This window comes from Mus caroli, chromosome 10, assembly GCF_900094665.2.
Source record: "Mus caroli chromosome 10, CAROLI_EIJ_v1.1, whole genome shotgun sequence".
Lineage (NCBI taxonomy): Eukaryota > Metazoa > Chordata > Mammalia > Rodentia > Muridae > Mus > Mus caroli.
Window position 1 is genome coordinate 74,308,416 of NC_034579.1, and position 27,817 is coordinate 74,336,232.

Here is a 27,817-nt window from a genome sequence, read left to right on the forward strand (position 1 = left end):
ACCAAAAAAAAAAAAAAAAAAAAGCAGTGGGGGATGGGGGAGCGAGCTAGCTTTCTGTTTATGGCGTATGGTAATTCAGCACTTGGTGGATCTTCCTGCCAAGGGTCTCTGGGCTCAGAGCAGTCTTCCTCTGTGGGTCCTTATTCCTCCAGGGGCCCACCGTACCCTCAAGGACACCATAAACTCAACATCTTCTGTTTAACTTTTATTTGGCAACTATGAGGTTAGACTCCGGGCTATGGATGGCTTGGAGACAGGGAAGGGGCAGATGATTGGTGGCTGTGGTCTGACCTCTTGCCCACTGTACCTGCTCCAAAATGAGTAAGGACACATCTCTTCCACTGGGAGCAGCTGAAGCTGAGAGGTGGGCTGTCACGTGACACATGCAGCTGCTCTGCCTTGGCCTTCTGGGGCAGGCTCTCTTCCAGCCTGAGAGCAGGGTCTTGGGGTACTGGCCTTCTGTCCTGACAGCCAGGCATCTCTGGCTCTCCAGCCTCCAGGGAGCTGTGCACGCATGGTTTTGGGCACTGGGGTATCTAGCCTGGGGCAGGTGGGCCTTCCTCAAGCCGAGGGGCCTCCCAAAGGCCCTGACCAGCAGAGCCAGCACCATGGCCCAAGACTGGTAGCTGAGGTGGCCACCAGAGGTGGCAAGCATTGGAGGGGCTCTGGAGCTCTCCCAACACAAGGGACAGGGGACAGGTAGTGTAGTCCCTGCTCAGGCTGCTGCAGCAGGTGTAACGGGAGGGTGACAGCTGGCCTGTCCCTTGGTCACTGGCTGCTGTGGGTGGCTGTAGAGCCACCACCACTGCTGGCTGGAGATAAGGCAGAGTCCTGCCAGGATGGAGAGGGGACTGTGACTTTCTGCATAGGGACAACATGGAAACAGAAGGAATGAGGCTGCAGCTGGTGGGTGCAGCCGGTGCCCACCTGCCCGTCCTGGGCCGCTGCGCCTCCTCACCCAACAAGTGACCATGCGCTGCGGCCACTCACCCTGGCACAGCCCCTCTGTGTCCCTCTGCACACATGCGCGCGCGCGGCTGGTCACCTGGGGGGCCTGGGGCCGCGCTGTCATGTCCTCGGCCGTCCCATACAGCAGCAGGGTGTAGTAGTACAGAGTTCCTGGGCAAGGGTCGCAGTGGGCACCAAGGGGGACACCTGTCATTGGCCTGCCAGGCTCTGTAGCCAGCCTCACTGTCTCCCAAGCAGGGCCCCGTAGCAACCAAGCCTGGCTGCTGCATACCTGCTCATGCCAGTGGCTGGAGGCCCCCACTTCCCCTAGGCAACTGTACCTACTACTATGTGCTAGTGGCCACACTACCACCTCATATCTCCCAGGTAGGCGGCACCTGGTTTGCACTGGTCAGACCATCCCCATGGTTGCTACACATCTACTGTGTGCCAGTGGCCAGACCCCCTTCCCACTTCTCCTAGGTGACTGCACCTACTGTGTGCCACTGTGCTCAGAGTGTCCCCCTCCTTTAAGTTACCTTAAACCTAATTTTACACCATGGGTCAGACCCTCACTTTCCCCACAGGTCAGATTCTCCTCACTCCCTCACACTCCCCCCATAGCTGTACACCTACTATTCACCAATGGCTGAGACTTGCCTGTCTACTGTGTGCTAGAAAGGCATGGTTTCTCCAAGAAAACCCCTAGGATCCTCTGTGGCTGAGGGTCAACCAAGGCAGGGTCCCCAGCTCCAAAGCTCGCAACCCACAGCCACAGCCAATTCTCTCACCTGTGTTAAAATAGTAGCCCTTATTCTCCAGGCCCAGGGTCCACAGGCCCTGCGGGTCCTCATCCCAGTAGTGAGTGGACATGAAGATCCAGTTGTTGTAGCCTTGGCCGCTGATATCCAACGGTCTGTGGCCAGTGGGTGTGGCACAGGAGAGACAGGGCTCGTGGCGTCTCACACAAGTCTTCTGAGTCCCACCCAGGTAGGGTCCCATCTGGGAAGGCTAGGGAGGGCACCGCTGGCTCCCAGGACCCTTTGAGATGTCTCACACCTGATAGCCACGAGTGTGGAGCGCGTGCCCATGGGGCTGGTGAGGAAGATCTCCAGGTCCCCTCTGCGGCTGTAGGAGAGCGATAGCTGGACCTGCACGTGCTCGAGCGAGCGGATGAGGCGGCGGCGCGAGCCATCGGAGCACGCGGTCACGTTCTTCCGCACTAGCATCCGAGGCAGGATGGGGCTGGTGGGGTGAGGGCGGTCCTGTGGGTCGCTGCGAGCCAGGTAGAGCCCAGAGGCGGGTTTGGTGGGGCGGGCGGTGTCTAAGGGCCTGAGGGCACTCTTTCCTCCGATGGGTAAACTGAGATTTCGGGGCATTCTCCCTACCTTGGACTAGGATGGGGAGGTAGTGGAGGAGGGGGAGCTACTACAAAGTGCAAGGTGGAGACCTGGACAGAACCGCCCGCGTGGGCGTGGAATCTGGACCTCGGGGCCTCCCTCCAGTGGGCGGGGGCTCTCTCACGTGGGGGTGTGCACCACCCGAATGGCACATTTCTTCTGAGGCTTAGTGGGCAGCCACACACGAGCCAGGTCCACCAGCAACCCCGCGTCCAGCAGCCCATAGCCATAATGGTGGCTCACTGCGCGGGAGGGGTAGCGGTCACTGGCCCTGAGTGCACCGCACCCGCTTCCCCTGCCTGGCCCCGCCGCACCTTGACGCCCCACGCCGTTGATCCTCCAGTCCTCCGCCTGCAGCTGCGCCGGCCTGGACGCGCGGACCACCAGGTGCTGTAGGTCCCTCCAGGTCAGGAGCGGGCTGGGGGGGCGAGGGCGAGTGAGCGGGGAGCCGCCCCTGGGGGCGGGGCGGGGCGGGGCGGGGCGGGGCCCCACGGTCACCTACTTGGCCTCCAACGCCAGGGCGATCATGCCAGCAGCCAGTGGGGCAGAGGCCGAGGTGCCCGTGTGCTTGTCGGTGCACTGGTGGTGCAGGTCCGTGGTGACCTGGGGACAGACAGCAGAGGGACCTTGAGCTCAGTGCGCAGCCCAGATGGAGAAATTGTATAGAAGGTACTAGGGACTAAGTTTACAGAGTGAACATCAGACTAAGTGAACATTCAGAAAAGCTGAAGAAACACGTGGAGGACTAAGTCCAAAAGGTACTGAAAGGGCCTGGTGATGCAGGCATTTAATTCCAGGACTCACTGTGGCAGAGGTTGGAGAAGCTGTGACCTCCAGCCTAGATTGGTCTACACTGTGAGCGTCTGGCTCAAATAAAGAATACTAACGACTAGGCAGGGCGTGGTGGCCCACGCCTTTAATCCCAGCACTCGGGAGGCAGAGGCAGGTGGATTTCTGAGTTCGAGGCCAGCCTGGTCTACAAAGTGAGTTCCAGGACAGCCAGGGCTATACAGAGAAACCCTGTCTCGAAAACAAAAAACAAAAAACAAAAAACAAAAAACAAAAAACAAAACAAAAAAAAGAATACTAACGACCAAGTTTAGCAAGTACTGAGGACTAAGTTCATCAGTTACTAAGGGTCTGCTAAGGACTAAGCTCCAAAACCACTGAGCACTGAGTTCAAAATGTTACATAGCCCTACATCTAAACGTGCCAAGCCTCAAAGGTTGGTGAAGTGGGGATGGGAGGGGGGCAGAGGCCACACAGTCAATGGCCCAATGATGGGGAACCTCAGAGTCAGCCCGTACAAAGGGAATGTTCTTCAGAGAGCCTCCATGTGGCAGGGGCACAAATAGACCAGGCACTGGCACAGATCTTGCCCGAGGGGGGGGGTGGCCGGGCAGAAGGGGCAGGGCCTGTGTGGCCAGGTCTTGTGGAGTGGGACTTGCTTGGAGACTGGGATCTGGAGGGATGTGGCCACTGCCTGGGGGTGAAGCCTGGGGTGGCGGGGTCTAGGTGAAGACCCCCTGCAGGTGGGGCCTGTGGTGTGGGCTTGACTGTATGCTCACGATCTGTGGGTCGGTGACCACACCGCTGCTGAAGGTGGTGGTAAACGTGGAGGCGCAGGCCTCGCTGTACCAGGGCACTCGACCCTGCCGTGTGGTGCTGCCCACTGACAGTGTGTGGATGCTGTTGGTGTAGCCGTCACAATTGCAGTTGTCGTAATGGAGGCCACCGTTTCCCGAGGCCCAGATGAACAGTGTGCCCAGCCCTTGGCGGCCCTGGGTGGAGTGTGACCCGAGAGAACAGAGTCAGTCCTCCAACCCCAGGGGACCCTTCCCCTCCGCCCAGGGTGTGGTTCCTGGTCACCTTGGTTACACCACGCCTGAAGGCCTCCTGTGTGAGGAGGCCGGGTCCGTCCACCGTTCGGCCATCATCCTCCGGGCCCCAGCTGGCGCTATAGATGTGTATGTGTTGCGGCTGCAGGCTGAGGGACTGAGCCTCCACGATGTCAGTGATGGCTCCATCCAACATGCGCACGCCTGCGCAGGTGGGCGTGGGCCTTGCGCCAGCACCAACTCTGGTTGCCCTACCAGGTCACCTCCTTGCCACCCTCAGCCTAGGGCCTGGCACTGCTCAGCCATCAGGGATGGGAACGGAGGTCCCTGCACTAGCCAAGCTTAACCTGACACCCCACCCCCAGCCTTCACCCCTGGTACCTCCAATTCTGGCATTGAAGGCCACACCGGCACCACAGAAACCGTTGTTAGCTGTGGCAGACACCTCCCCGGCGCAGCGTGTTCCATGTCTTATTCCAGGGCAAGGGGAAAACAGACATTTGTCCCATCCCACCTTGGCATTCATTTCTGCAGGCCCCAGGAACACCCAGAACACAGCATTTAGCTCACCGGTTCTCATCGTTGGGTGTGTAGCGAGGCTGGGGGTCTGGGTCATAGTCGTTGAAGTCATAGCTGGCCAGAGGGTCCTGCAGGGCAGGTAGGGGAAGGAAGATGATAGTGAGGCGAGGCCAGCTGCGTCCGTCCATCCGGGGGACCTGGCCTGCTGCTCTGATCCCTAGACAACTCACATAATTAGCCCAGAGGTCCGGGTGGTCTTTCTCAATGCCATCGTCCAAGATGGAAATCACCACTCCCCGGCCGGTCAGTCCCTGGTTCCAAGCCTTTAGGATGTTGAGATCTTGTTGTATCTCCTTGTTCTATGAGAGGCAGGGAAGGACCTGGGGTCAGAGGGGCTCAGGATGGTCCCCTTGTCCACTCCACCCAGCCCAAGTGCTCACCATGTACCACTGCTTGGAAAACCAGGGGTCTGAGGGCACCACCAAGGAGCGCTTCACCCGGCGTCTCAAAGTCTGCTGCTCAAACCAGCGCACCTGCAGGGTGCACAGGGGCTGAACCAGCTACCGCAGAGGTGTGGGCCCGCAGCCAGGAGGGCCGAAGACCTCCTTGGACACACTGCTAACTAACAGGCATGTAGGTGGGAGCTGCTCTTTGGGTCCCCCACGATCCTCAAAGCTGTGTTTTCAGACACAGCCTGATGATTCATGATTGGAGCCGCTGGGAGCGAGCGAATGCAGCTCTTCTGCCGCACGCATTTCTCCTCCCGGTTCCAAGGTCCTTCTCACCAAGTCCTGCTGGCTCCCTCCTGCAGCGTGATTATTATTATTTTTTCTTTTCTTTTGAGACAAGGTCTCACTGTGTAGTTCTTGCTGGCCTGGGCTCACTATGGAGATGAAGCTGGCCTTGAACTCAGAGATTCACCTGCCTCTTCCCCTGGAGTGTTGAGGTCCAAAGTGGTATAGCACTTCAAAAAAGCCACCGCTTCTGAAACTCTAGTTCAGGACACCCCTGGCTCATGTCACACTACTTCCACGACCTCCTGTAGCTACTTTGCCTCTCTGTCCCTTTGCCCCCCTCCCCCGTCTCGTGTGTCCTTACATACATGCACCATGGCATATATGTGGAGGTCAAAGGACAACTCATGGGCCTACAGAGGTGCTTCAGTGCTTAAGGGCACTGACTGATCTCACAGAGGACCCAGGTTCAGTTCCCTGTATCCACATGGTGGCTTGCTGCAGGCACCTGGAACAAGTTCCGACTAGATCCCATGCCCACTTCTGGGCTCCTTGGGCACCTGCATATATGTGGTACAGACAAGCAGGCAGAGCGCTGATCCACATTAGTAAAAACAAATATAAGGAAGAAAATTCTAAATCTTTTAAAAAGTAACAGTGGAACCGGGCGTGGTGGCGCACGCCTTTAATCCCAGCACTCAGGAGGCAGAGGCAGGCTGCTCTGAGTTCCCAGGACAGCCAGGGCTACACAGCAAAACCTTAGCTTAGCTCGAAAATTAAACAACAAAGTAACTGTGGGAGTCAGTGTTCTCCTTCTACCTGGATCTGGGGATTGAGCTCAGCTAGGTTGGGCAGCTAGCACCTTTACCCTCTGAGCCATCTCATTATCTATTTCTCTGTTTTCAGAGATGGGGTCTCATGTAGTCCAGGCTAGCCTCAAACTCTATGTAACTGAGGATAACTTTGAATTCCTGATCCTCCTGCCTCCACTTCTCCAGTGAATGGATGACTGGAGTGTGCTACCATGCCTGGGTGGTGCTGGGATGGAACACAGGACTTCCGTCCCACCATCCACTCTACCCACTGAACCTTTTAGCTCATATCCCCTCCACTTTCGGCCAACATCACCACACCTACTTACAGCTGGCTTACAGCAGTCAGCCTGCTCCTCTCAAAGCTACAACTAGGAAGGCAGGAAAAAGTCTTGTCTTCTACCCCAGGGCCTTTCCATGTGCTGTTTATCAGCCCAAGCATCTCCTGTGCCCTTCTCCTTACACCTCATCTTAGTCTCTCTCAGGAGCCATGTTCTCCTGGGTGACCATCTCTGTCCATCTATCCACTTCTATTTATCTTCATTCTCTTCCTTCAGAGGCTTGGCTTCTAAAGACACTGAGTCCCTGTGGTGGTTTGAATGAGAATGGCCCCCACCTTTTCTACTTTGCTGGGTTCCCAGTAGGTGAACCTGTTTAAGAAGGTCTATCACTATCACTGGGAGGTGGGTGGTGGGCTTGGAGGTTTCAGAAGCCCATACCCTTTCCAGCTAGCTCTCCCTTCCCCTTGTGAGCTATCAGCACCACCTTGACTGCCTCCTGCTGTGCTCCCTGACATACTGGCCACGGACTCACCCTCTGAGTCCAATAAGCTCCAATAAAGTCTTCCTTCTGGAAGTGGCTTCAGTCATGGTATTTGTCATAGCAATAACTAAGATAGGTCCCGGTGCAGGTGAGCCCCTCTCCAGTGTATCTTGTAACCCTCTATGGCTCATACCACACCTCCATGCCTGTTTTTTTGACTGCCATCTAAGGGCTGTTCCCAGTGGCAGACTGGCCTAATGTGGACAGGACACCTACAGAAGCACCAAAAACTTGGGCTCTGCCCCTGGTTCTACACACTCACTGACTCCAGCTCCCCTGCGTGCTGAAATGGACGGGTTTCCTTCCCTACATCCTGTGGCTTGCAGTGGGGGGAAGGACCAGTGCATGAGACCTTCCATCCAGGACAAGCAGGGCAAGGGATCATTAGAGTCCCCCTGGATATTAAGTTGTGTTACATATGCGCCTTGCTCACACATGGCTTCCCCAACGAGGCCCCACTTCACACAGGCCACTCATAGCAGGAACGGTGACAGAAGGCTACTTGTTGGGACATAGCAGCCACGAGCACTCTTACCTTGGGATCTTTCTTCAGGCGTAGACGATGGCCCCAGTGCGGAGTCAGGGACTGCTGGGCCACACCCCGGTGCCGCAGATGGAAATACTGGTCGTCAGGGAAGATCTGGGAATGCGATGGACGACAGGGGCATAGCTGGGACCCTGCTCCTTTGATAGGATCTCCACGACTTTATACACCTTAGCCATATGACAGCCACAGAATCCCAAATTGAACATGGAGGGGCACACGGATACATATTTGGGGAGGTCTTGGGGACACCCTCCCATTTGTCCAGATCTGAGGTTGTCCAGGCCCACACCCCACGTCCCACCCACCTGTCCCAGGTTGACGAAGCCAAATTTACGGGCCAGGCGCTCAGCCTCCTGGTAACCTTTGGTCACCCGCACTGCCCAGCTGCTGACATAGATGGGGGCCTGGGCTGAGGCCCACCTCACAGCCAGGAGGGCCAAAGTCAAAGCGAGACCCAGCCACAGCTCTGTCTGAGAGGGCCGCATAGCGGGGGGGCGGGGCGGGAGCGGGGCTTCAGGAAGCCCCCCCAGCCTGGACACCATAGCAACCCGAAGCTGTCAACTCCCAAGGGGCCTTGCGCTTCCTTCCTCCCCCACCCCCTCCCCACCTGGGAGGAGTGGGAATAGTCCACAAGGAGTGACACATTCATACGGACCTAAGCCTTCGGGAACCTCACTTTCTCCACCTATACAAGGACAACCCCTCCATCTGCCCCTTAGGAGCAGGTTCAAGGTAACAGGTACCTTCAACCTGTATTTGGCCCCGCCCACTTTTCTCCACGCCCCCTCCTTCGCGATCAGCTTCGTTTTATCCAGTGTAGTCCCGCCTCCTTTATGGTCTGTCCAATCAGCACTGACCTTTACCAGGCTCCGCCCATCTGTTCTCAACTAGCTCCACCCACGTCAATCGCTCTCCGTCAATAATCTACCGCTTGTCCAATCACTATCGTGCCACACCCTCTTGACCAATCAACACGCCATCACCCTGGGGCCCCGCCCCCTCGGGACTCCTCGCTGCCGCCCCGGCCTTCACCCTGGCCAGAGGGCCATGCGGCCGGGGAGACGGGGCAGGCCCCACCTCCTTTGTCCGCCCTGCCCTCCCATTGGCCAGAGCCGGGGGGCGGGGGCGGAGCCAGGACCCGGGGCCGAAAGCACTGGGCCGGGGGCGGGGCCGGGCGGTGGGCGGGTGGTGAAAGTGCGCTCTCGGCGGCGCCGGTGCGCGAGGTTGCGGGCGTGCTTCAGTGGCCTGCCCCGCGCCCGACGCTACCATGGACGGTCTGCGCCAGCGCTTCGAACGTTTTCTGGAACAGAAGAACGTGGCCACCGAAGCGCTCGGGGCACTCGAAGCAAGGACCGGTGTAGAGAAGCGGTATCTCGCCGCGGGTGAGCCTGGAGAGGGGTGCATGTCACATGGTTCCCAACAGGCACCATGAGGTCCTGGGTCCCATCACTGGAAAGGACTCATGTCATGGGTTCTAGACGAGCTCCAGGAGGCCCTGGGAATGCAGGCCTGGCTCCCGGGTCCTATCCCTGTATAAGTTGCAGGATCCAAGTTCTGACTGGGCACCTTGAACTTTGGGTGCCCTCACCCTGGAAGAAGTTTACATCTTAGGTTTTCTACGGGGTATGGGAGGTCCTGAGAGTTCATTCCTAGCCGCAGCATCCCATCTCTAAAATGGACTCTCGTCCCAGGTGAGATCTAGGCTCTCGCGGATGAAATCGCGGCATCCCATCTCTGAAATGGACTCTTATCCCAGGCACCGTGATGTTCTGGGAACTCTGACCTGGAAGGTGTGCACATCCTAGGTTCCTGAGGGCCTCTACAAGGCCATAAGGACTCAGACTTAGGAGGAGTGCATATCTTGGGTCCCTGATGGGCCTGGGAAAAGGCCTCATGAGGTACTAGGCACCCAGACCAGACTGGGAAGAAACGCACAGCTGGGTCCCCAACAGGCAACCAAAATGTCCTAGGTGCCTATCTATGGAAGGGAAATTCATTCTGGTTCTCCCAGGGACCCTGTTATTATTTGGGCACGCTGACCTACCTGTAGGGTCTCATCCTGGAATCCCAAGAAGCGGGATTTTCATTTGCCTGCCTCTCCTCCAAGGTCTTTGGAAAAGGGCACCCTAGGGTCCTACAGCAACTCTCCATGTGCCCTGCCTCCTCCTGGGGCCCTGGCTGCATGTCAGGCCCCAAGTCTGGTTTCTCTGCAAGTCTGGTTTTTCCAGTGGCCCAGCTGGCCCCTAAGTGGATAGAAAAACAAGGGACAACACCCCCAGCCCTATCAGCCCATTGTGTGTACTCCTTCTTGAATATTCTCATGGAGAAAGTCCCCGTGGATCTCTGAGCCCTCTGAGGCCCAGGCTGGGAAGAGACTGACCCAGCACCCGGACACTAGGCTCCCTCTCTTCCTCCATGCTTCAGCACAATAGCTTTGAGTCAATATTTGTTGATCTGAGGTAGTGGCTGGGATTTGGGGAGGGACTTGCAGGAAGGGACTATCCATCCAAGCACCTCAGCTGTTTTTAGGTCCATTCTTGTTCTGGACCCCTTCTGCAGTGTGGTAAGGGCCTTGGTGCATCATCTTTCTGAAATGATTTTAGCGACCTTCTTTTGGGGTCTTCAGAAGCTCGCAGTGGTGTTCTGAAGTCCCCCTCCCTTCCTGAATCACAAGACCAGGGCAACTCTGAGTGAAGGACATAAAGCCCTTTGCCGCAGATCCCCAAAGTTCCATGTACTGTCACTTCCTCACCAGCTGGAGGGCGGGTGGGCTCCCCCCTTCACCCGACCCCCCGTGTTTGTGTGGGGGTTTTGATATCTGTCCAGATTGCACCTGTGACTCAGCACCGTAAGACAGCCCAATTGTCCCGCTGTGTGGCCCAGGTATAGGCCACAGCCTCTGTCCTGTCTTTCCACATCACTAGGCAAATTGCATCATAGTACCTTTGGGGGGGGGCAGCCAGGAGGGGAACTAAGGCCTAGGTGGCAGGGGCTGTGTTGTGAAATCCGTCACCTGTCCTGTCCATTTGTCTCTGTGCCTCTGCTCCCTCCCTGCCCTAAGGCCTTTGTCCAAGGTTATCCTCTTCCTGCTGAGGTTGTAGTTTAAGAGCTTGAGGGGACCAGTACACTGGAAGAGCCCTCCCCACCCCATGAGTGCCAGAGACAGGGTGACATCTCCCACCTGCCCCAGGACCCTTATCTCAACTGCCCCAAATGGCCACGCTATGCCCTCAGACACTAAATGAGGCTGGCAACTTTACTGGGGGCAGTGGTACAAAGGTCACTGGGGCCAGCTGCTGCCCCCTCCTTCTTCATCCTTAGGTCGCAGAGGATAAGACCCAGAGCAGATGGAAGGAGGGGCCGGGACTCTGACCTTAGACTCCGACGCCTGTGTCCCTGCAGATAACAGTCTGTGGGGGAGGAAGGAGGAGCCATCCTAGTCCCAGCTGCCCCAAGGGCAAAGGTCCCCTCAAGTGGATAAGCCTTCCCACCTCCCCTCTTTGCCCAGCCTCTGACCTTCATTGGAGCACAATAAGGCTCCAGATCCCTCAAGCCCTGTGCTCTTCCTTGGCACCGTCTAGTGACAGATTCACAATGGTGGCTCCTAGCTTTTCATTGCCAAGTGTCTTAGTGGCCAGAAGGCTGCTCCGTGGAGCGCGGTAATGAAGGCACTAAGTGAGCCACAACCCACCACAAGCCCCAGGGCGCAGAAGTCAACCCCAGCTGCCTGTACATGGGCAGCAGGTGAAACTGAAGAGCAAGGAATAGCTCGCCTTGTTTGCTTGGGAGGTGGGGAGTTCTAGCACACGCTGGAGGGAGAGACACAGAGACGGAAAGAGAGATCTTCCACCACATGGTTTTAGCAAACAGATTACATGGCCCTCGTGTTTGGCAAGTGCTTCTACCTGCTGAGCCATCTGGCTTGCTTCTCTCCACTTGCTCTGTGAATCTGTAGCTCATTGCTTCAGGTTGACCGACTGTTCAGTGAGGTCCAGGGAGCTGTTTGTCTTTGTCACCCTCTCCCAAGTGCTGGGTTTCAGACACACTGTAGCCAGCCTGTTCTTGTTAGTTCTGTTTTGTTGGTATGTGCTGGGTTCCAAACTCACGTCCTCGGGCCTTCATAGAAAGCGTTTGGCCACTGAGTCGTCTCTCTCCCCTACCCTTTTTGGGTGGTGGGGTTTGAAACCTGGACTCTGGAGCCCAGGCTGCCATTGAACTCACTATGTAGTCTGTGTGCTCTGTCATCCAGTACTCCAGTGGCTGACATGGGAGGGGCCAGAATCCAAGGCTAGCTTGGGCTACACAGAAAGACCCAATCTCAAACAAACAAACAAACAAACAAAAACCCAAAACAAAACAATACCCCTAAGATTGTCAATGTGGCAGAGCACATCTCTAATCCCAGCACTCAGGAGGCAGAAGCAGGCAGATCTGCCTGAGTTTGAAGACAAGCAGGACTGCCTTGTGAATCTCTGTCTCAAAGAGGAGGAAGAGGAGGGAAAAAAAGGCTGAATTCTTGGCCATCAAGCCATCAAGCCAGGGTTCAAGGCTGCAGCGGGGATTCACTGCCCAGGAAGGAGGCACAGGGAGTGTCAGGTGGGCCCTGCGTCGCAGGCATTGCCCAATGCTCGCTCTTGTCTTTGCAGGAGCCCTCGCCCTTCTAGGCCTGTATCTTCTGTTCGGCTACGGGGCCTCTCTACTGTGCAATGTCATCGGATTTGTATACCCCGCATATGCTTCGTGAGTGCACCAGGCAGTCCCCAGGGGTGGGACTCCCAGATGGCACTTGGAGGGCAGACATGTGCATTCCCCTCTGGACAGAGTCAAAGCTATAGAGAGCCCAAGCAAGGAAGACGACACTGTGTGGCTAACCTACTGGGTGGTGTACGCCCTGTTCGGTCTGGTCGAATTCTTCAGCGATCTACTCCTGTTCTGGTTCCCTTTCTACTACGTGGGCAAGGTGGGCAGACTTGCTAGCCCTGGGAGCAGGTCGGGAGGCATAGGAGTGGGTGCCCTGTTTGACAATGTGGTGTGTCCCTGTGGCGGGGGGTGGGGTGGGGGGTGGGGACTCGGGCCCTGTGAGTCACAGCTCAATGTCCCTACGCAGTGCGCCTTCCTGTTATTTTGCATGACGCCCGGACCCTGGAACGGGGCATTGCTACTATACCATCGCGTCATAAGACCACTCTTTCTAAAGCACCACATGGCTCTAGACAGCGCCGCGAGCCAGCTAAGCGGAAGAGCATTGGACCTAGCAGCTGGGATAACCCGGGACGGTGTGTACTTGGGGCAGATGCCCAAGGGACTTAATTTGGATGCTGGATTTATTTTTCCCCCCTCTTTGGGTTTTCCTTTTTTTTTTTTTTTTTTTGAGACAGGGTCTCACTATGTAATCCTGTCTGGATAGGAACTCACTTTGTAGACCAGGCTGGCCTTAAACTCATAAAGACCCACCTAGCTAAGCCTCTCTCCTGAGAGCTAGGATTAAAGGTTCATGCCACTACACGTGGCTAACTAGGTTATTTTGAGAGAGAAAGGATTTCATGTAGCCCAGGCTACCCTCCCACTCACTGTGTAGCTGAGGCTGATCTTTTGTTCCTGATCTTCGTGCCCTTACCTCCTGGGTGTTGGGATGACAGGTATCACCCCGCCCTATCTTGCTTCTGGGTCTCGATTGACCCTCTTTCTGTGTCTGTCCCCATGACTGGATTTGCCTGTCTGTCTGTTCGCCTGTCTCGAGCCTCCTGACTCTGGCTGCACTCCTTGTCTTGCGTCTCGACCACCCCCTGCATGGCTCCACTATTCTCTTACTGTCCGCCTCTCTCTCCTTGGCTGTCGGGAACCAGTACTTCAGGCCTTGGCTCGGGGCCGGGCTCTCGTCACCCCAGCATCAACATCGGAACCCCCAGCCGCTCTGGAACTGGACCGTATGTAATTCTCTGGAAGGGATTGTATAGGGCATGTGCATTCAATGCGAGTATGGTGTGTCTGCATGTGTGTGCATGTGTATGGTGCATACTGCTCTGGCTATGCATATGTGCAGGTGCCCGTGGACAAGTATGTCACACGAGGAGCAAAATGTGCAGTGCAAGTGCTATGTTCTGCGGAGGGTGGCAGGCTTGCCTGCGGCGCAGAGCTGACACCACATTCTTACCAGCTCTCTGTCAGAGCCACTCTGGCGGGAGGGTCCCCAGCCAACCTCAGCCACCCTCACCATCTTTTCTCTCTCTCCACAGCCAAGTAAAGTCAGACCCCACTCCTGAACCACAAGTGAGGAGGTCTGCTGGCAGTCTGTGTGCGGATTCCCCAGTCAATGACAAGGAACACAAAGCTGATGATGTCCAGGCCTCTGACAGTTCTTCAGACTCCCAGACAGAGACACCACTGCAACCACAGCCACAGCCACAGCCACAGCCACAACCACAACCACAACCACAGCCACAACTGCAACGCCGAACCTCAAGCCCAAGTAAGACAGTAGGAAGCCCCTCACGGGCCACGAACGGGCAGTCCCCGTCCCCAGTCAGCCCAGGCTCTGCATCTGTATCCCGGGGTCAGCTGGCCACTGGTTCTGCCAGCGGCTCCCAGATTCCCAGCAAGTCCCGGCCCCATCGCAGCCGGGGCAGTTTGACTCCCAGGGCTGCACAGCGTGCCCGACTGCCCAGTGGGACTCTGGGCTCCGCTCAGCTGCCCATGCGCTCAGGAGGTGCCTCCCAGCCATCAGGCCGGCCCTTGGGACACAATCGCACAACAGGCCGCCACACGGGAACAAACCACCAGACCCCTCAGGTCTCCGCCGCAGGCCGATCGGCAGCGGCGGCAACAGCCGCCACAGCAGCCCCAGCAGCCCCAGCAGCCCCAGCAGCCCCAGCAGTAGCAGCCCCAGCAGCCACAACTGCACCCACTTCCACACAGCGTGTCAGTGTCTCCGCCCAGGACTCACCTAGGGCCCAGTCTCCCAGCACATCCCCTGACCCCAACCAGGCTGGCAGCAAGGCTCCTGTGGAGCCAGGGGACTCCACAGGTTCCAAGAACAAGCAGGGCCAGAAGACACAGGTGGCCGGCACCTCAGCACCCTCCGAGGCACTGGTCCCCTGTCACTCTGATTCCTCTCTGGATTATTTGTCCGAGTCTACCACGGAGATCACCTGTAAATGGCCAGAGTATAGTCACCAGCTGCGTTGCCCCAGACACTGCTGGCTTTTGCCACATCTGGCGTACTAGCACCACCCTTGGACACATGTGGGCCACGAGACCGAGAGACCTCTGCCCAAGGAGCCACATGAAACACTAGACCACCAGAGCACTGTACAAGAGCCTCACCGAATAACTGCCCGTCATCAAAACAAGTCAAACTTCTGCCGAAGTGCCACGTGAAACACCCACCAGCCAGGCCTCCACACGTCAAACCTGCCCGTGGACTCCCAAGTGAGACACCTTTTACACAGCCCCACGTGAAACACCCTCACAGCAGCACAAAATACCCATGAAGGTGCACGTGAAACACCATCCCGGGGTCCCCCGTGTAACATCTCTCCTCCAAGGCGTGCAATAAAACCACCCGCTCAGGCTCACGCGTATGTCCGCTAAGCTGCAGGGTGAGGGTACTGAAACAGCAACCATGTGGTCAGACCTCAAGGAAACTGCAGCAGAGGAAGGCAAAGTCACCTACCCCAGGCCCTGCCAAAGGGGCCCAGACACAAGCATGCCCAGGCAGGAAACCTATGTCCTCCCTGAGACAGAAATTTCATATTTAGCCCAGGCTGGCCCAGACATATGCTCTCCCGTCTCAGCTGACCAAGTTCTGACGTCACAGCTATGAGCCACCATGCAAGGTGTCCCTCTGCTTGGGATAAAAAGATGGTATTAGTGTTTACTCCAGACAGAGAGGGCAGCCACGGGCCAAATACAAGCAGTGAGGCAGGTCAGCCTGGGAGGCAGAGCTTACTGGAGTTCCCACAGCAGCGGGAATGACTCAGGCAGCCAGACCTCTTCCCCGTTATTGGGATTTTCTAAGATTTTTCATTGTTTTGTGTCTATGTTGCTGGCTTGTGCAGGAGGCGCCTGGAGAGGGCAGAGGGGGCAGATCTCTACACGTGGAGTTGTAGGTGTGTGCCAGCAGCATGCATGCTGGGAACATCTCTCGGTCCCTGTCAGATCTCTCTATTCCATCTTGCCTCAGGGAGAAATGTCTGTCAGGAGAACACAGCCACACACACATCCATCACCCCTGTGGCAGACTTGTGGCCAGGTTCATTCCCTCATGTCTCTCCCGGAAGCAAAGGCAAAGCGCTACAGTTAGCTTGTGGAGCGAGGGAGCCAGGAGTGTCAGGCAGCTCTTTTGTAAAAATGATTATTTATATTTTATGTATGTGAGTACACTGTCTCTGCCTCCAGACACACCAGAAGAGGGCATCGGATCCCATTACAGATGGTTGTGAGCCAGCATGTGATTGTTGGGAATTGAACTCAGGACCTCTGGAAGAGCACTCAGTGCTCTTAGCCTCCAAGTCAAGCAGCTCTTGATACCCACCTGACACCTCTGCCTGGGCAGCTGGAGTGCTGTGCTGTGCACATGGGATCAGTGTGGGACGGAGCCAGAGTCCGGGTGAGTGCCCTGCAGACACAGACCACGTTGGTGTTTAGATTTTATTTTTAGTAGATCTGCAATGGAATCCTGCAATTCCTGAATCCTGGACCAGGGCTCCATCCCTGACCACACCTCCAGCCTCTTACTTTCCCTGAACTTTCTACCCCTGGCTCTTCAATTAGATTTGTTTTTGTATTTTTTGATACAAGGTCTTACTTTGTAGCCCAGGTTAGCCTGGAACTCATGCATGGCATTCCTACCTCAGCCTTCTTTTTTTTTTTTTTTTCCAGAGCTGAGGACCGAACCCAGGGCCTTGTGCTTGCTAGGCGAGTGCTCTACCACTGAGCTAAATCCCCAACCCCAGGCTCTCAATTAGAATGTCCGGTAGAATTACAGCAGTGAGGTCAGTCCTAAACCCCAGGATATTTGCTCACAGGGCTGTAACAGTGATTGCTAGGAGTGACTTTGTCCTCGACAGTCTTAGGTAACACAGTTTTCCCCTTCCAAGGATCTGCTAGGGATGTATGGTTCTATGCATCCAACACAATTTCCAGAAAACAAAGTAGCTTAGAGGCCAACAGACCAATCATACCCTTACCCTGAAGGGGGAACTAAGTTGGACCTTGGGGTCTTGGGCTCAAAGCATTCACAAGTTCAAGGCTATCCTCTGCTACATAGGGAGTTTGAGGCTAGCCTAGGCTACAGGATACTTTGAGTAGCATTTGGGCTGGGATGGTATAACAAGTCTTTAATCACAGCACAGACCAGAGGATTTCTGGGAGTCCAAGGCCAACCTGGTTTACATAGTAAATTGCAGGCTAGCAATGGCTACATGGTAAGATCCAGATCAGCCTGGTCTATGTAGTAAGACTTTGTCTCACAAAGTAATAAATAGAAGTGAGGTTGTCAAGATGTATATTCCAGGGGCAACAGGAGCTGCTGTTCAAAGGTTCTGGGAGAGGACACAGCCTGTGCTAAGCTCTGGGGCAGGGTGGGGCCTTGCAAGTTGGAGGGGCACTGTCCTCCCTGTTGCACCTGAAGCTGGAGTGTTGGGGACATGAGAGGAGGGAAACCTGAGGGCACGGGGTCCGTGGGGCTTTGGCCTTGGCTTTTGGAGGACCGTATATGACTCCCACCCTGGCCCAGGTGATGGTCCCCTTGGGTACTGGAGACAGGGTTTGTAACAGCTGCTTTGAAAATGTGGTCTGACAAGTGTGACCAGGGCCATGGGGGGGGGGGGATGGGCTTGCTCTGAGTCGGGGTGGAGGGAAGTCCTGGGTGGGAGGGGCTCCAAAGGAAACTGACAATAGCTCCTCCCTTCAGGTCATCTGGTGGGGAGTCTGTGAATTCATGGAAGACCCCTGTCAAGGCCTAAACCAAATGCTCAGCTCTTCACACTGGTCTAGCTCTTAGATCACAGATAAGCCTGCTGTTCGTAAGGATAGGATCTGGTCTCCAAGGTCATCCTCAGCTACATAATGAGTTAGGGGCCAGCCTGGGCTACGAGAGGCCTTAATGGCTTTCCATCTTAATTTTCTTATTGATTGCTTTTTCTTTCTCTCTCTCTCTCTCTTTCTTTCTCTCTTTCTTTCTTTCTTTCTTTCTTTCTTTCTTTCTTTCTTTCTTTCTTTCTTTCTTTCTTTCTTTCTTTCTTTCTTTCTTTCTTCCTCGAGACAGGGTTTCTCTGTATAGCCCTGGCTGTCCTGGAACTCACTTTGTAGACCAGGCTGGCCTCGAACTCGGAAATCTGCCTGCCTCTGCCTCTTGAGTGCTGGGATTAAAGGCGTGCGCCACCACCACCTGGCTCTTTTTTTTTAGTTTTTTGAGACAGGGTTTCTCTGTATAGTCCCGGCTTTCCTGGAACTCACTCTAGACCAGGCTGGCCTCAAACTCAGAAATCCTCCTGCCTCTGTGCCACCACTGCCCAGCTTGTTTGTCTTTTCTTAAAGATTTATTGCTGCCTTCAGACACACCAGAAGAGGGCTTCATATCTCATTATCAGTGGTTGTGAGCCACCATGTGGTTGCTAGGATTTGAACTCAGTACTTTTGGAAAAGCAGTCAGTGCTCTTACCCGCTGAGCCATCTTGCCAGGCCTGTTTGTTTGTTTTAAGACAAGGTTTCTCTTTATGGCCCTGGCTGTCCTATAACTCACTCTGTAGACCAGGCTGGCTTCGAACGTACAGATATCTGCCTGCCTCTGCCTCTCTCATGCTGGGATTAAAGTTCTGTGCCACCCACCACCTGGCTTCCATCTTGTTTTTTGAGACAGGCTCTCTTGCTGAATTAGGAAATCATGGATTTGGCTACGCTGGCTGTGAGCCCCAGAGATCTTTCATTCGGCCTTTTACACAGGGTTCTGGGAATCTGATGCCAGGCCTTCGAGTTAACATAACACTCTGCAGTGCAGCCAGAGCCTCAGGCCTTTTATTTTGAAACGGGCTCTGCTCCCAAGTGCTGGGATCACAGGCCTGGGGCAGCAGCTGTCTTCTCGTGGTTTTTTATTTCCCCTTCAGATTGAATCTTAACATGTCGGGGCCTCATGGGACAGCTCCAGGCTTGGGGGAGCCCAACAGCCTCACCATAGTGCGACCAGCATCGTGTGCCTTTCTGCCATGTTTCTGCTACTACTCCTGCTGGGTGCATCAGGCTCAGCACAGGGACCATGTCAGGAATGACTCTGTTCTGGTCTCTCGTGTCACATTGGCCAGCCATTGTAGTTGTGTAAGTTTCCCGAAGCCTGCTGCCCCTGGCCCCTTGTAGACCATCTCCCAAACTGGGAATCCATGGCCAGCCACCAGGGGGCGCAAGGAATCCACAAATCCCTGTAGAACGGACCTACATTGTGTGGAGTTTGGGAGGAGTGCCGTAAAAGACTACCTTCGAAAGCCCGTTAGACAGAGTGACCCCTGCTTATCCCGGCACAGCACGGCATCTCCCCAGGACTCGCTGGGTCTTTCACATACACTCGGTGCTCAGTAAATTGTCATTGGAGAGCTAAGTGGTTCACAGACAGCTAGCAGATGTGAGAACTGAGGCAGAAGGGTGGGGCAACTGGTTAGACCACGTGACAGATTCAGGACTCAGAAGGGATAGCCTTAAGGGACACCCCACTGGGGATGATTTGCTGAGCGACTGTAGGACAGACACCCATGTTATACAGCGGAAATGAACCCATAGCCTAGAGGACTGAGGAGGAGGCACATCGGTTCCTGTGTGTGCCCAAACCTCTCGCACTTCCTGTGCTGGTCTGTACTGGGTGTCCCGGCAGATTAGGAAAAGATGGGAATGGGAGTGTGTCTGTGCACAGTGCCTGCCACTCTTCTAGGGTGTCCTATAGCTCAGGAAGTGAAGGGCGAGGGATTTGTTCTTTTTCCACGTTCTTGTAAAAATTAAAGAGTAACTTGAAAAGAAACGAACAGAAGTTGTTTCGAGGAAAAGTAGCCCAGTATCTTGAAGCTCCTTAAAGTTCTCAGATATGGAATGCACCTTTAATCCCAGCATTCACTGCAGAGACAGAGGCAGGTGGATCACCATAACTTCAAGGTTAGCCTGGTCTACACAGAGTTACAGGCCAGTCAGGGAGACCCTGGTTAAAATATATGAGCTTCCAGATGGGAGATTTTCCTGAGTCATGGGACGCCAGAACAGGAGCCCTGCTGAGGAGCCAACCTCCAGGGGTTTAGACTGGACAGCGCCGGGCAGCCAGCCGAACTCTGCTGTCCTCCGCAGGACTCCAGAGTCGAGCATAGCCAGCGTGAGGCAGCAGTAGCCGATCCTGCGTGCCATCAGGGCTGACGAGTCGCCTGGCAGCCAACAGGTATTCTCGGTGTGGGGCCAGTGGTGGGCACGGACAGTGGCCTGGTGCCCATACATACTCTCGAGTACGCAGAGGCGTGCGGCTTTTGTAGATGAGCAAGACCCGCACTTCGTAGCGGGTCTCCTGGGCCTGGCGGTGGCGGCCCAGCACACGGGCCTGGAACACTGTACGACAGGGACACAGAGGGTCACATGGGCCCTCAGGGCCTTTGGGTCAGCTGAGATCAAGGGTGAGGATCAAGCAACTATCCAGGGTCACTTGGGTCAGTGGAAGGGGTCAAGAGTCTCACCAAAGTCGCTGCCACAGTAGTGAAGAAGCCGGTGTGCGCGACCACGGCTGTCGGGGCATGGCCCGCAGGGGTCTACGGGGAGGGGGGCGTGTGTGAGACGGGCCTTGCCTGGTACCTCCACCGCCCGCACCGTTGTCCCTGCTTCACCTGGTGGCAGGGATGCAACACGGGCAGGAATGGCCTCGGGGACTACAGGAGTCTCTGCAGGCTGTGGCTCCACCTCCCGAGGCTGAGGCTGTCGCAGGGGCCAGCCCAGGGCCTGCACCTGAGCCTGGAAGGGGCCATAGCGCTCCCGGGGCAGCCAGAACTCGAAGTGCACTCCTGGGTTGGGCTCCCTCAGCAGCACCTGGAGCAGAAGGGTGCACGAGAGCTGGTGACCCAACCTCCCCTCAGCACCGTGCTTCCCCAGCTAATCGACCTCAGTGTCTCGCCTGTGCCCCGCCCCAAACTGTCCACATCGGCCCACCTGTAACAACAGTTCCTGGGAGGTGGGGCCGGTCGCCTGTAGAGTCTCCTCCGGGCCCGCACTGCGGGTGTAAACCACTCGGGTGCCCGCAGCCTCGTAGGTGCCAGGCGGGCTGAGCACCCCATCACCGTTGAGCACGTAGTGCCCGCCGCGGGTAACCAGCGCTGCAAAGAATCAGTCAGCCTGTGCTCACGAAAACCGCCTGTTCCCAAGCCCAAATCTCAGTTTCCCCAGGGGCCCCGAGGTACCCAGGTGGTTGTGGCTGCGCTGTGCTACGCGGATGTGCCTGGCGCCCTCGGGGATCAAAGTCACGTTCCAGTAGCCGGCGAAGGCACCTGAGGCAGGCGGAGGGTTGCGGTGTAGCGCGGCAGGATTTTCTGGGATGAGCTGGTGTGTGCAGGGGTGCGTTGTGGTGGGATGAACTGGGACGCACTGGGGTACACAGGGGAAGTATGCTCTGGAGTACACAGAGCAGGGATACTCTGGGGTACACAGGCGAGGGACGCTCTGGGATGCGCAGGGGAGGGATGCTCTGGGGTACACAGGCGAGGGACGCTCTGGGGTGCGCAGGGGAGGGATGCTCTGGGGCTCGCAGCGGCGAGGTACACCTTGGGTGCGATAGTGTGCTCAGGGACCGATAGCTGCGGATAAATGAGATGATACTGAGGGGAGGCAGGGAAGGGGTTAAAAGCGCATCTATTCGAGGGAGGGTGGGACGCTCTGTCAGAGGCCAATCAGGGGAAGCCCAATCAACAAGAGCCTTGGCTCCCAGGAGCCAAACTTGTTAAAGGGACACCCCTCTCCACTGTGTTTCTCAAGCGCTGATGGTGAGTCAGAATGGGGCAGTCACCGGCGTCGCGGAACACGCGCTGCACGAACAGGCAAGAGTCGTTAGCGCCACCACAGAGGCCGCAGCGGTCCTCGAGGGTGCCGGAACCCAGTATCCCGTCACAGCCTGCGCTCTGTGGGGGACATTGGGTCAGAACCAGCGGGGCATGAGAGGGCGGGGCTGTGGGAGGGGCAGGGCTAAGGAACAAGGTTTGATAGGTGGGTGGGACTGGAGGAATTACGTGGGCGGGACCTAGTGAGAACAAGGCACTGGAGCAGATTCTAGAGACAAGGCTTTTTTGGTGGGCGTGGCCTGGTGGTAGGCAGAGCCTGAATATTAAGGCGGGATTTGAAAGGAGGAAGGGTCTATAGGGTGTGCAAAGACTGGAAAAATTGGTGTGCTGTGCCTGGCGAAAAGACAGTGAGAGAAGCCACGAATAGCTTGTGACTGGAAGGGTGGGTGGAGCCTGGAGCTATATGGGCGGGGCCCTGAAGGAGGAGCCAGAGAGAAGCCCCAGTGAGGTTTGGGGTCTGAACCTGAACGGTGGGTGGGTGTAATGTAGGTTTTAGGGGTGTGTGTGGGAAAACCGATGTAGTTGCCCTGAGACAGTTTGGAGTGGGGCCATAAGTTAAGGCGGAGTCTGCAGGGAAATGGGCGTGATAGGGCAGGGTCAATGGGTCCTCACCAGACAGCGGCCTGCCACGCAGAGACCCTGAGTCCCCGGGGTACAGGGGGTGCCATCCAGCACGCGGCCAAAGCTGTGGTAGAAGGCGTGGCCTTCAGCTAGGCAGTTGAGGTCACACACATTGGGCGCTGAGGGCGGGAGGGGTGGTAAGTCTGGGGCTTCCAGCCCATCGCCAGTCTCTACACCCAGCTCATTGCAGCTCAGGCTCAGCCTAAACCCCTACAGGCGCCGCCAACACTTCCCAGGCCCCACTTCTCGCTTTTTTCCTCTGGGCTCTGCCCTCTTCGTGGCCCACCTCCACCCTTCTTTCTCCAGGCCGTGTGCTTGTTTGCTTTCTTTCTTTTTTTGAAAAGAGTCCGAGAACGGATAGACTGTCCAAGAACTATGCAGACTGAGCTGGCCACATGCCTCTTGCCTCTCCGGTACTGGTAATAAAGGCGTAAGCCACCACACCAGCCCATACATTTTCCTACACCCTGAGTCTTCCTCTTACTTTCCTCCTCGCTCCATTTCTCTATCTCTTCCAAGTCATACCTCTATATCATCTTCTCTCTAGGCCTTCCCCTCTCAGGCCACAACCTCATTCTCCTCCATCCAGGCCCCTCCCCTCCCTGGCCCCACCCTTCTCCCTCCAGACTCCGCCCCCCATTCAGGCCCAAATTAACTCGACCCAGAGCCTGAGTGTACCACTGGCCTGCAGTGTACCTCAGTTTCCCCTGCCTGTCAGATGAAACCCGCAGGTGCACAGCTGTTATCTGAACCACTTAGCAGCAGGCTGGCTGGCAGACCCTGCTGGGGACAAGGCCAACCTAGTGGAACTCTGAGCAGGTGGGATGGTGCAAAAAGAAAGGAGGCCCAGAGCTGATGGAATGTTCTGTGTTCTAGTCTGGTCTTATCTGTCTTCACCACGCTGGCGGCTGAAGCTGCCTGTCTCCCTTCAATCTGGAGGCGTGCTGCCCGGGGCACCCAGTTATATAAGCTGCTATTTTCAGCTCCGTGCAACAACATTTCCTGTTAGTGGGATCAGTTTGAAAACTGTTGGCCTCTGGATAAAACTCTATGTCAATCCTCAGGCTGGAGTTTGACCCTGTGCAAAAGGGACCTTGTCCTTCCTTCACCAACTCCTACATATACTTTAAAACCCCATTCCAATGCCCGCCTCTCAGAGTATTTCTTAACTCCTCACAAGATTCTCTTTTTCCTTTTAACCCTAGTAGATCAGGCTACTCACCCCCGTGGAAGGGCACCCACTGGTAGGTTTTCTGGGTGTCCAGGACAGGGTGGCCATTGTAAAGAGAACACTGCAGGTCTCGGAATGGTGTGGTCCCTGGAGGGCAGTCCTGGGCGAAGATATAGGTGGATAAACCGGGCAAACCAACAAGGGGTATTTGAGGTGGGCAGAACCAAGTAAGAGGGATTCAGGGCAGATGCGAGGGCCTACCGGCAGCTGGCACACCCGGTATTCATGGCTGTCGCCCCAGCAAAGTTCCTCTCCGGGAAGTCTGCAAACACCAGGGTGGTCTGAGTGTAGCAGGAACCCCCACAGAGCCTCTCAGGGACCCCTTTCCATCACCCTCCAAGCTACCCTCCGCCCCCACCAGCCCCACCCGCATTCCAGCTGGCTCCTTAAGATTAAAGGGCACAGAGCATGTGTAGGCAGGCAGAGGGCGCGGCCTGAAGTGCGGCGGAGGGGAAGGGAGGGGAGGGATTCCCGGGTTACCGGACGCAGTGGCGTCTGCGCACTGAGACGCCCCGACCACACGAGCTGGAACACCTGCTCCAAGACCCCCAGGGCGTCCACTCTCCGGGACCCTACTTGATGGCAGAGAGTAGGGTCAACCAGGAGGAGAGTTGGAGTCCCCTATCTCACCCACATCCCTGTGAGCTTTCTGGGATCCTTCACCCCCTTACCTGGGCAGCACCCCTCAAATCACAGCTCAGGAGAGTCCACAGCAAGAACGGAAGAAGCGGGAAGAGGCGGGGTCTGAGGGAGCACAGGGTTCCCAAGAGGCGGTGAAGAGCAGGGTCAGGGTGAACTGCCATCTCAGCCCTGGCTGGCTGTTCGACAGTAGCCAAACCTCTCTGGGTCCTCTTGTCTCTAAAAACAATTGAGGTAGCAGCAGCCTCGCCCCATCTCCAGAAAGCCTTGAGGGCATTATAGGCTCAGGTCAGACACAGGGTGGGGAACTAGGAACTGTATGTGTTGTTATTTGGTTTTTTGTTTGTTTGTTTGTTTTTGTTTGTTTGTTTGTTTTTCGAGACAGGGTTTCTCTGTATAGCCCTGGCTGTCCTGGAACTCACTTTGTAGACCAGGCTGGCCTCGAACTCAGAAATCCGCCTGCCTCTGCCTCCCAAGTGCTGGGATTAAGTTATTTGGTTTTAAAATTAATGTTATTTGTAGAAGGGCACGCTCCTTTAATCCAGCACTTGGGAGACAGGCAGATCTGAGTTTGAGGCCAGCCTGGTCTACAAAGTGAGTTCCAGGACAGCCAGGGCTATACAGAGAAACCCTGTCTCGAAAAACCAAAAAAAAAAAAAAAGAAAAAAAAAGAAACTGTGTCTTGAAAACAGCATACATATACATACATGTGTACATGCATGCATGCATACACACACACATGTGCACGCACATGCACACAGTGCAGCGCTGGAAGATGCCGGCAGCATTGACTTCCTTCGCTGAGCTGAGCTACAGCTCCCAACTTGGCATGGGTGCTTGGAACCAATTGTGGGTTCTCTTAAAGAGCAAGGTAAGATCTTGAACACTGAGCATCTCTCCACCTCCTCCTGTGTTTATTTGAGACACTTTCTCGCTATGTAACCCAGGCTGTCCCAAAACTCCCTATGTGGCCCAGGCTGGTCGCCAACTCACAGAGACCCACCTGCCTCTGCCTCCCAGATGCTAGGATTAAAGATTTGCACACGTGCCTGTGTTATTTCTTTTTTTCTTTTTTAATTTTTTTTTTTTAGATAGGGTCTTGTAGCCCAGGCTGGTCTTAAATTTCCTGAGTAGCTAAGGATAACCTTGAACTCGTGACCTTCCTGCCTCCCCTACTAGCTTCTGGACAGTGGGCACTGTGCGTTTGCTCTAGGACAGGCTTCCGCTTTCCTTTTGAGATGGGAGTCTTGATCTGTAGCTCAGGCTAGGCTCAAACTCTGAAAAATCCTCCTCCCTCAGCCTCCCAGGACAAAGTTGCCAGTCCTGTACTGCCACACACCCACCTTAATCAGCTCTTCCTATAGACAGTGTGTTCTTTTATAATGCACAAGGAATCCTTTAAGGACAGTGTTTAGGTGGCTGCAAGTTTAGTCACCCCTTTCATCTACCTTTCTGGGTGGCCAGAAACCAACCATTCCATTTCTCCAGGCTTCAGTTTCCCCATCTGTGCAGTGAAAACCCGCGGAACCCCATCCCTGAGTCTCTGAGAGCCTGTAGAGGGATAACTAATGGAGGCTCATCCAGAAACTTGGGGTAGAATGGATGTCCCCCTCCCAGCTGCACCCCAGCCTCTGGGGACCGCTGTGCTCCCAGGTACCCATAGCCTAAGGGACCTCCTCCCCACCCCCAACCCCACCCCCGTGGCAGGCAGGGGGTCGGCTGACCTGGCCTCCTGCCAACATGTGGGTCATGGTCTCATCTGCCAGGGGTGTGGGCTGCGGTGCCTAGAGGATCTGCGGACAAGAGGAGCAGGTTGGGGCTGAGTGGAGGCCTCAGTTTCCCCAACTGTAGAGATCGGATGAAGTCATTCTCAGCCGACACCCTCCTCCTCGTGATCCCAGCCTGGCAAGACCAGCCAGGAGGGAAGGGAACCAAGATGAAGTGAGTCCCTTCTGGGCCCGGGCCAGGCTCTCTGAAGGGCACACGGGCTCTCAAAGATCTGCAGCCCACAGGGTCCAGGTACCTGAAAAGGGGGTAAGGAGGACCAAAGTGCCCTGGCCCAGCTGGAACCAGGGTCTCTCCGGTTGTCAGCCAATCTGATGCCCTTTAGGACACCTTGGGACCGAGATGGCTGTAAATTGGAAACCCACCGGGAACTGCTTCAAGACACTCGCTGGACCCTTCCTTCTGCGGGCCCAGAGACTGGGCTGTCCCGGGAAGGAAGGAAGAAGGAGGGTGGGGAAGGGCCACCTCATAACCCCCTTCGTGAGGGGGGTTCCTTCCCATGTCTGTCAATGCCCTCTCCCGAGCACCGCATCTAGCACTGCATCCCTCTCCCGATTGGTGCACCAGTCACTGGGATGTCGGTCTCCTGAGTTTCAGTCCCATCCCGTAGGAAGTGCGACCCCCCAAACTCACCCACCATCCTAGGGGAATTGCGGCTTTCGCTCGGAGCAGGGAAAGAAACCAATTTCATCCCTGCCGCCACACCGGGTGGAATAGTGGCAGGATGGGAAGAGGGACTTACCATCTGCTCAGAGCCCAAGGCAATGCGTCCAAGCTTCCCCGGGACGCCCCGGGGACTGGCGGAAGCGGCGGGGCCCCAAAGTGCGGGACTGCGAACTCGGTCGATCCCTCCCACCCGGGCCTCCTAGGCGCGCCCAGGCTGGGGTCACCGAGGGCGCAGGCCAAGGGCGCCCTCGTGCGGCAGGAGAGGGCGCACGCGTTGGGCCCGGACCTGCGGCAGGGGACTGACTGACCTACTGCGCCTCAGCTGCAGCTCAGCGGCCCAGCGTTGGTCCTGATATCCTGGGTGCCAGTGACCTTGGGAAGTGCAGCTGCGGGGCGGTGCGCGGGGGTGACTGGACTGCTATTCCGGGCGCCGCGCTCAGGGCCAGGGAATGTGCCTAGCGCTGGGGCTTGGGGTGGGATAGTCCATGCCAGGGCGCCCTCCCACCCTCAGTACCCCGTCCTGCTCCGTAGCACCCCACAGCCAGATTTCCTCTCCTCGCCCCCATCACCCGCTCAGGCCAGGCTCCTAGCTCTGTCCCAACAATCCCTGGGACCCCAACCCAGGTCTTCATCATCCCTGCAACCGGGACTTCCCACCCCGTCCCTGTTACCCCCAATTAGACCTCTCCACCCTGGTCCTCATCATCAAGGTCTAGTTAGACCTCCCTGCCTTGGTTCGCATCCCCCCCCCAACTCCTCACCCGAGTCTCCGGCATCCCCTCACGAGGCCCCGCACGCCCGCTGGGGGCGGAGGGACCCTCCCTGCCGCACATTCCCAGGCGCTGCCGTCACCAATGCTCCACCCGGTCCCGCCCTCTAGGCCTGGACGCCAGTGCTGCTTCTCTCCACTGGTTTTGGCCACAAGCCCTCCGCCTCAGTTTCCCCAAACCCGGCACTCTGCCAGCCTCTTGTGGACACCCTGACCCCATCGTCTTCGTGGCGCCCCCCGGCAGCCGGGCGGAAGGACGCCGCACTGCGATGATCAGTTTTGTGTGGACCATACTGTTCCTGGGCGCTGAACTCGCCTCCTCTAGGAAGCCCACCTGGCTGACCTCTGGCCTGCTTTCCTCACAGGGCACAGTGCCTGCTGTATGCACTCCCTGAAAAGCAGACTGCCTGCAGTATTTAC

The 27,817-nt window shown here is 56.3% G+C and overlaps 4 protein-coding genes across 16 annotated transcripts; 2 read left to right on the forward strand and 2 right to left on the reverse strand.

Moving 5' to 3' along the window:
* Positions 1 to 37: 37 nt before the first annotated feature.
* On the reverse strand, positions 38 to 8,242 carry Pcsk4 (proprotein convertase subtilisin/kexin type 4). 5 transcript variants are annotated; one of them, XM_021174204.2, is made up of 15 exons: positions 7,926 to 8,238; positions 7,609 to 7,713; positions 5,146 to 5,238; positions 4,936 to 5,064; positions 4,757 to 4,833; positions 4,568 to 4,656; positions 4,218 to 4,390; positions 3,917 to 4,129; positions 2,851 to 2,951; positions 2,663 to 2,766; positions 2,473 to 2,590; positions 2,008 to 2,193; positions 1,740 to 1,864; positions 991 to 1,119; positions 38 to 861 (listed from the first exon to the last, which is right to left on the reverse strand). In XM_021174204.2, the coding sequence occupies exons 1-15, from the start codon at positions 8,160 to 8,162 to the stop codon at positions 716 to 718; spliced, it is 2,025 nt and encodes a 674-aa protein (XP_021029863.2). In that variant the 5' UTR covers positions 8,163 to 8,238; the 3' UTR covers positions 38 to 715. The 5 variants fall into 5 exon arrangements, with proteins under 5 accessions (XP_021029863.2, XP_021029862.2, XP_021029866.2 ...); XM_021174207.2 differs by having other exon boundaries at positions 696 to 861; positions 1,046 to 1,119; positions 7,926 to 8,237; XM_021174203.2 differs by having other exon boundaries at positions 643 to 861; positions 2,008 to 2,223; positions 2,473 to 2,766; positions 7,926 to 8,241.
* A 564-nt stretch (positions 8,243 to 8,806) lies between these two features.
* Positions 8,807 to 15,194, forward strand: Reep6 (receptor accessory protein 6). 2 transcript variants are annotated; one of them, XM_021174152.2, is made up of 6 exons: positions 8,807 to 9,002; positions 12,267 to 12,360; positions 12,442 to 12,580; positions 12,728 to 12,896; positions 13,467 to 13,547; positions 13,857 to 15,194. In XM_021174152.2, the coding sequence occupies exons 1-6, from the start codon at positions 8,888 to 8,890 to the stop codon at positions 13,862 to 13,864; spliced, it is 606 nt and encodes a 201-aa protein (XP_021029811.1). In that variant the 5' UTR covers positions 8,807 to 8,887; the 3' UTR covers positions 13,865 to 15,194. The 2 variants fall into 2 exon arrangements, with proteins under 2 accessions (XP_021029811.1, XP_021029812.1); XM_021174153.2 differs by lacking the exon at positions 13,467 to 13,547.
* On the forward strand, positions 14,314 to 14,844 carry LOC110302710 (oleosin-B6-like). Its single transcript, XM_021173479.1, has one exon. The coding sequence runs from the start codon at positions 14,314 to 14,316 to the stop codon at positions 14,842 to 14,844; it is 531 nt and encodes a 176-aa protein (XP_021029138.1).
* Positions 15,195 to 18,417: 3,223 nt separating the features above from the next.
* Adamtsl5 (ADAMTS like 5) lies at positions 18,418 to 27,475 on the reverse strand. Of its 8 annotated transcripts, none has more exons than XM_029482264.1 (13): positions 27,390 to 27,475; positions 25,902 to 25,970; positions 24,210 to 24,443; positions 24,019 to 24,110; positions 23,740 to 23,800; positions 23,530 to 23,638; positions 22,299 to 22,426; positions 21,635 to 21,746; positions 21,033 to 21,119; positions 20,785 to 20,948; positions 20,466 to 20,664; positions 20,319 to 20,390; positions 18,418 to 20,193 (listed from the first exon to the last, which is right to left on the reverse strand). In XM_029482264.1, exons 2-13 carry the CDS (start codon positions 25,926 to 25,928, stop codon positions 19,892 to 19,894), a joined length of 1,587 nt encoding a protein of 528 aa, XP_029338124.1. In that variant the 5' UTR covers positions 25,929 to 25,970; positions 27,390 to 27,475; the 3' UTR covers positions 18,418 to 19,891. The 8 variants fall into 8 exon arrangements, with proteins under 8 accessions (XP_029338124.1, XP_029338126.1, XP_029338123.1 ...); XM_029482266.1 differs by having other exon boundaries at positions 24,210 to 24,396; positions 27,390 to 27,404; XM_029482263.1 differs by lacking the exon at positions 27,390 to 27,475 and adding an exon at positions 26,937 to 27,036.
* Between the last annotated feature and the right edge of the window lie 342 nt (positions 27,476 to 27,817).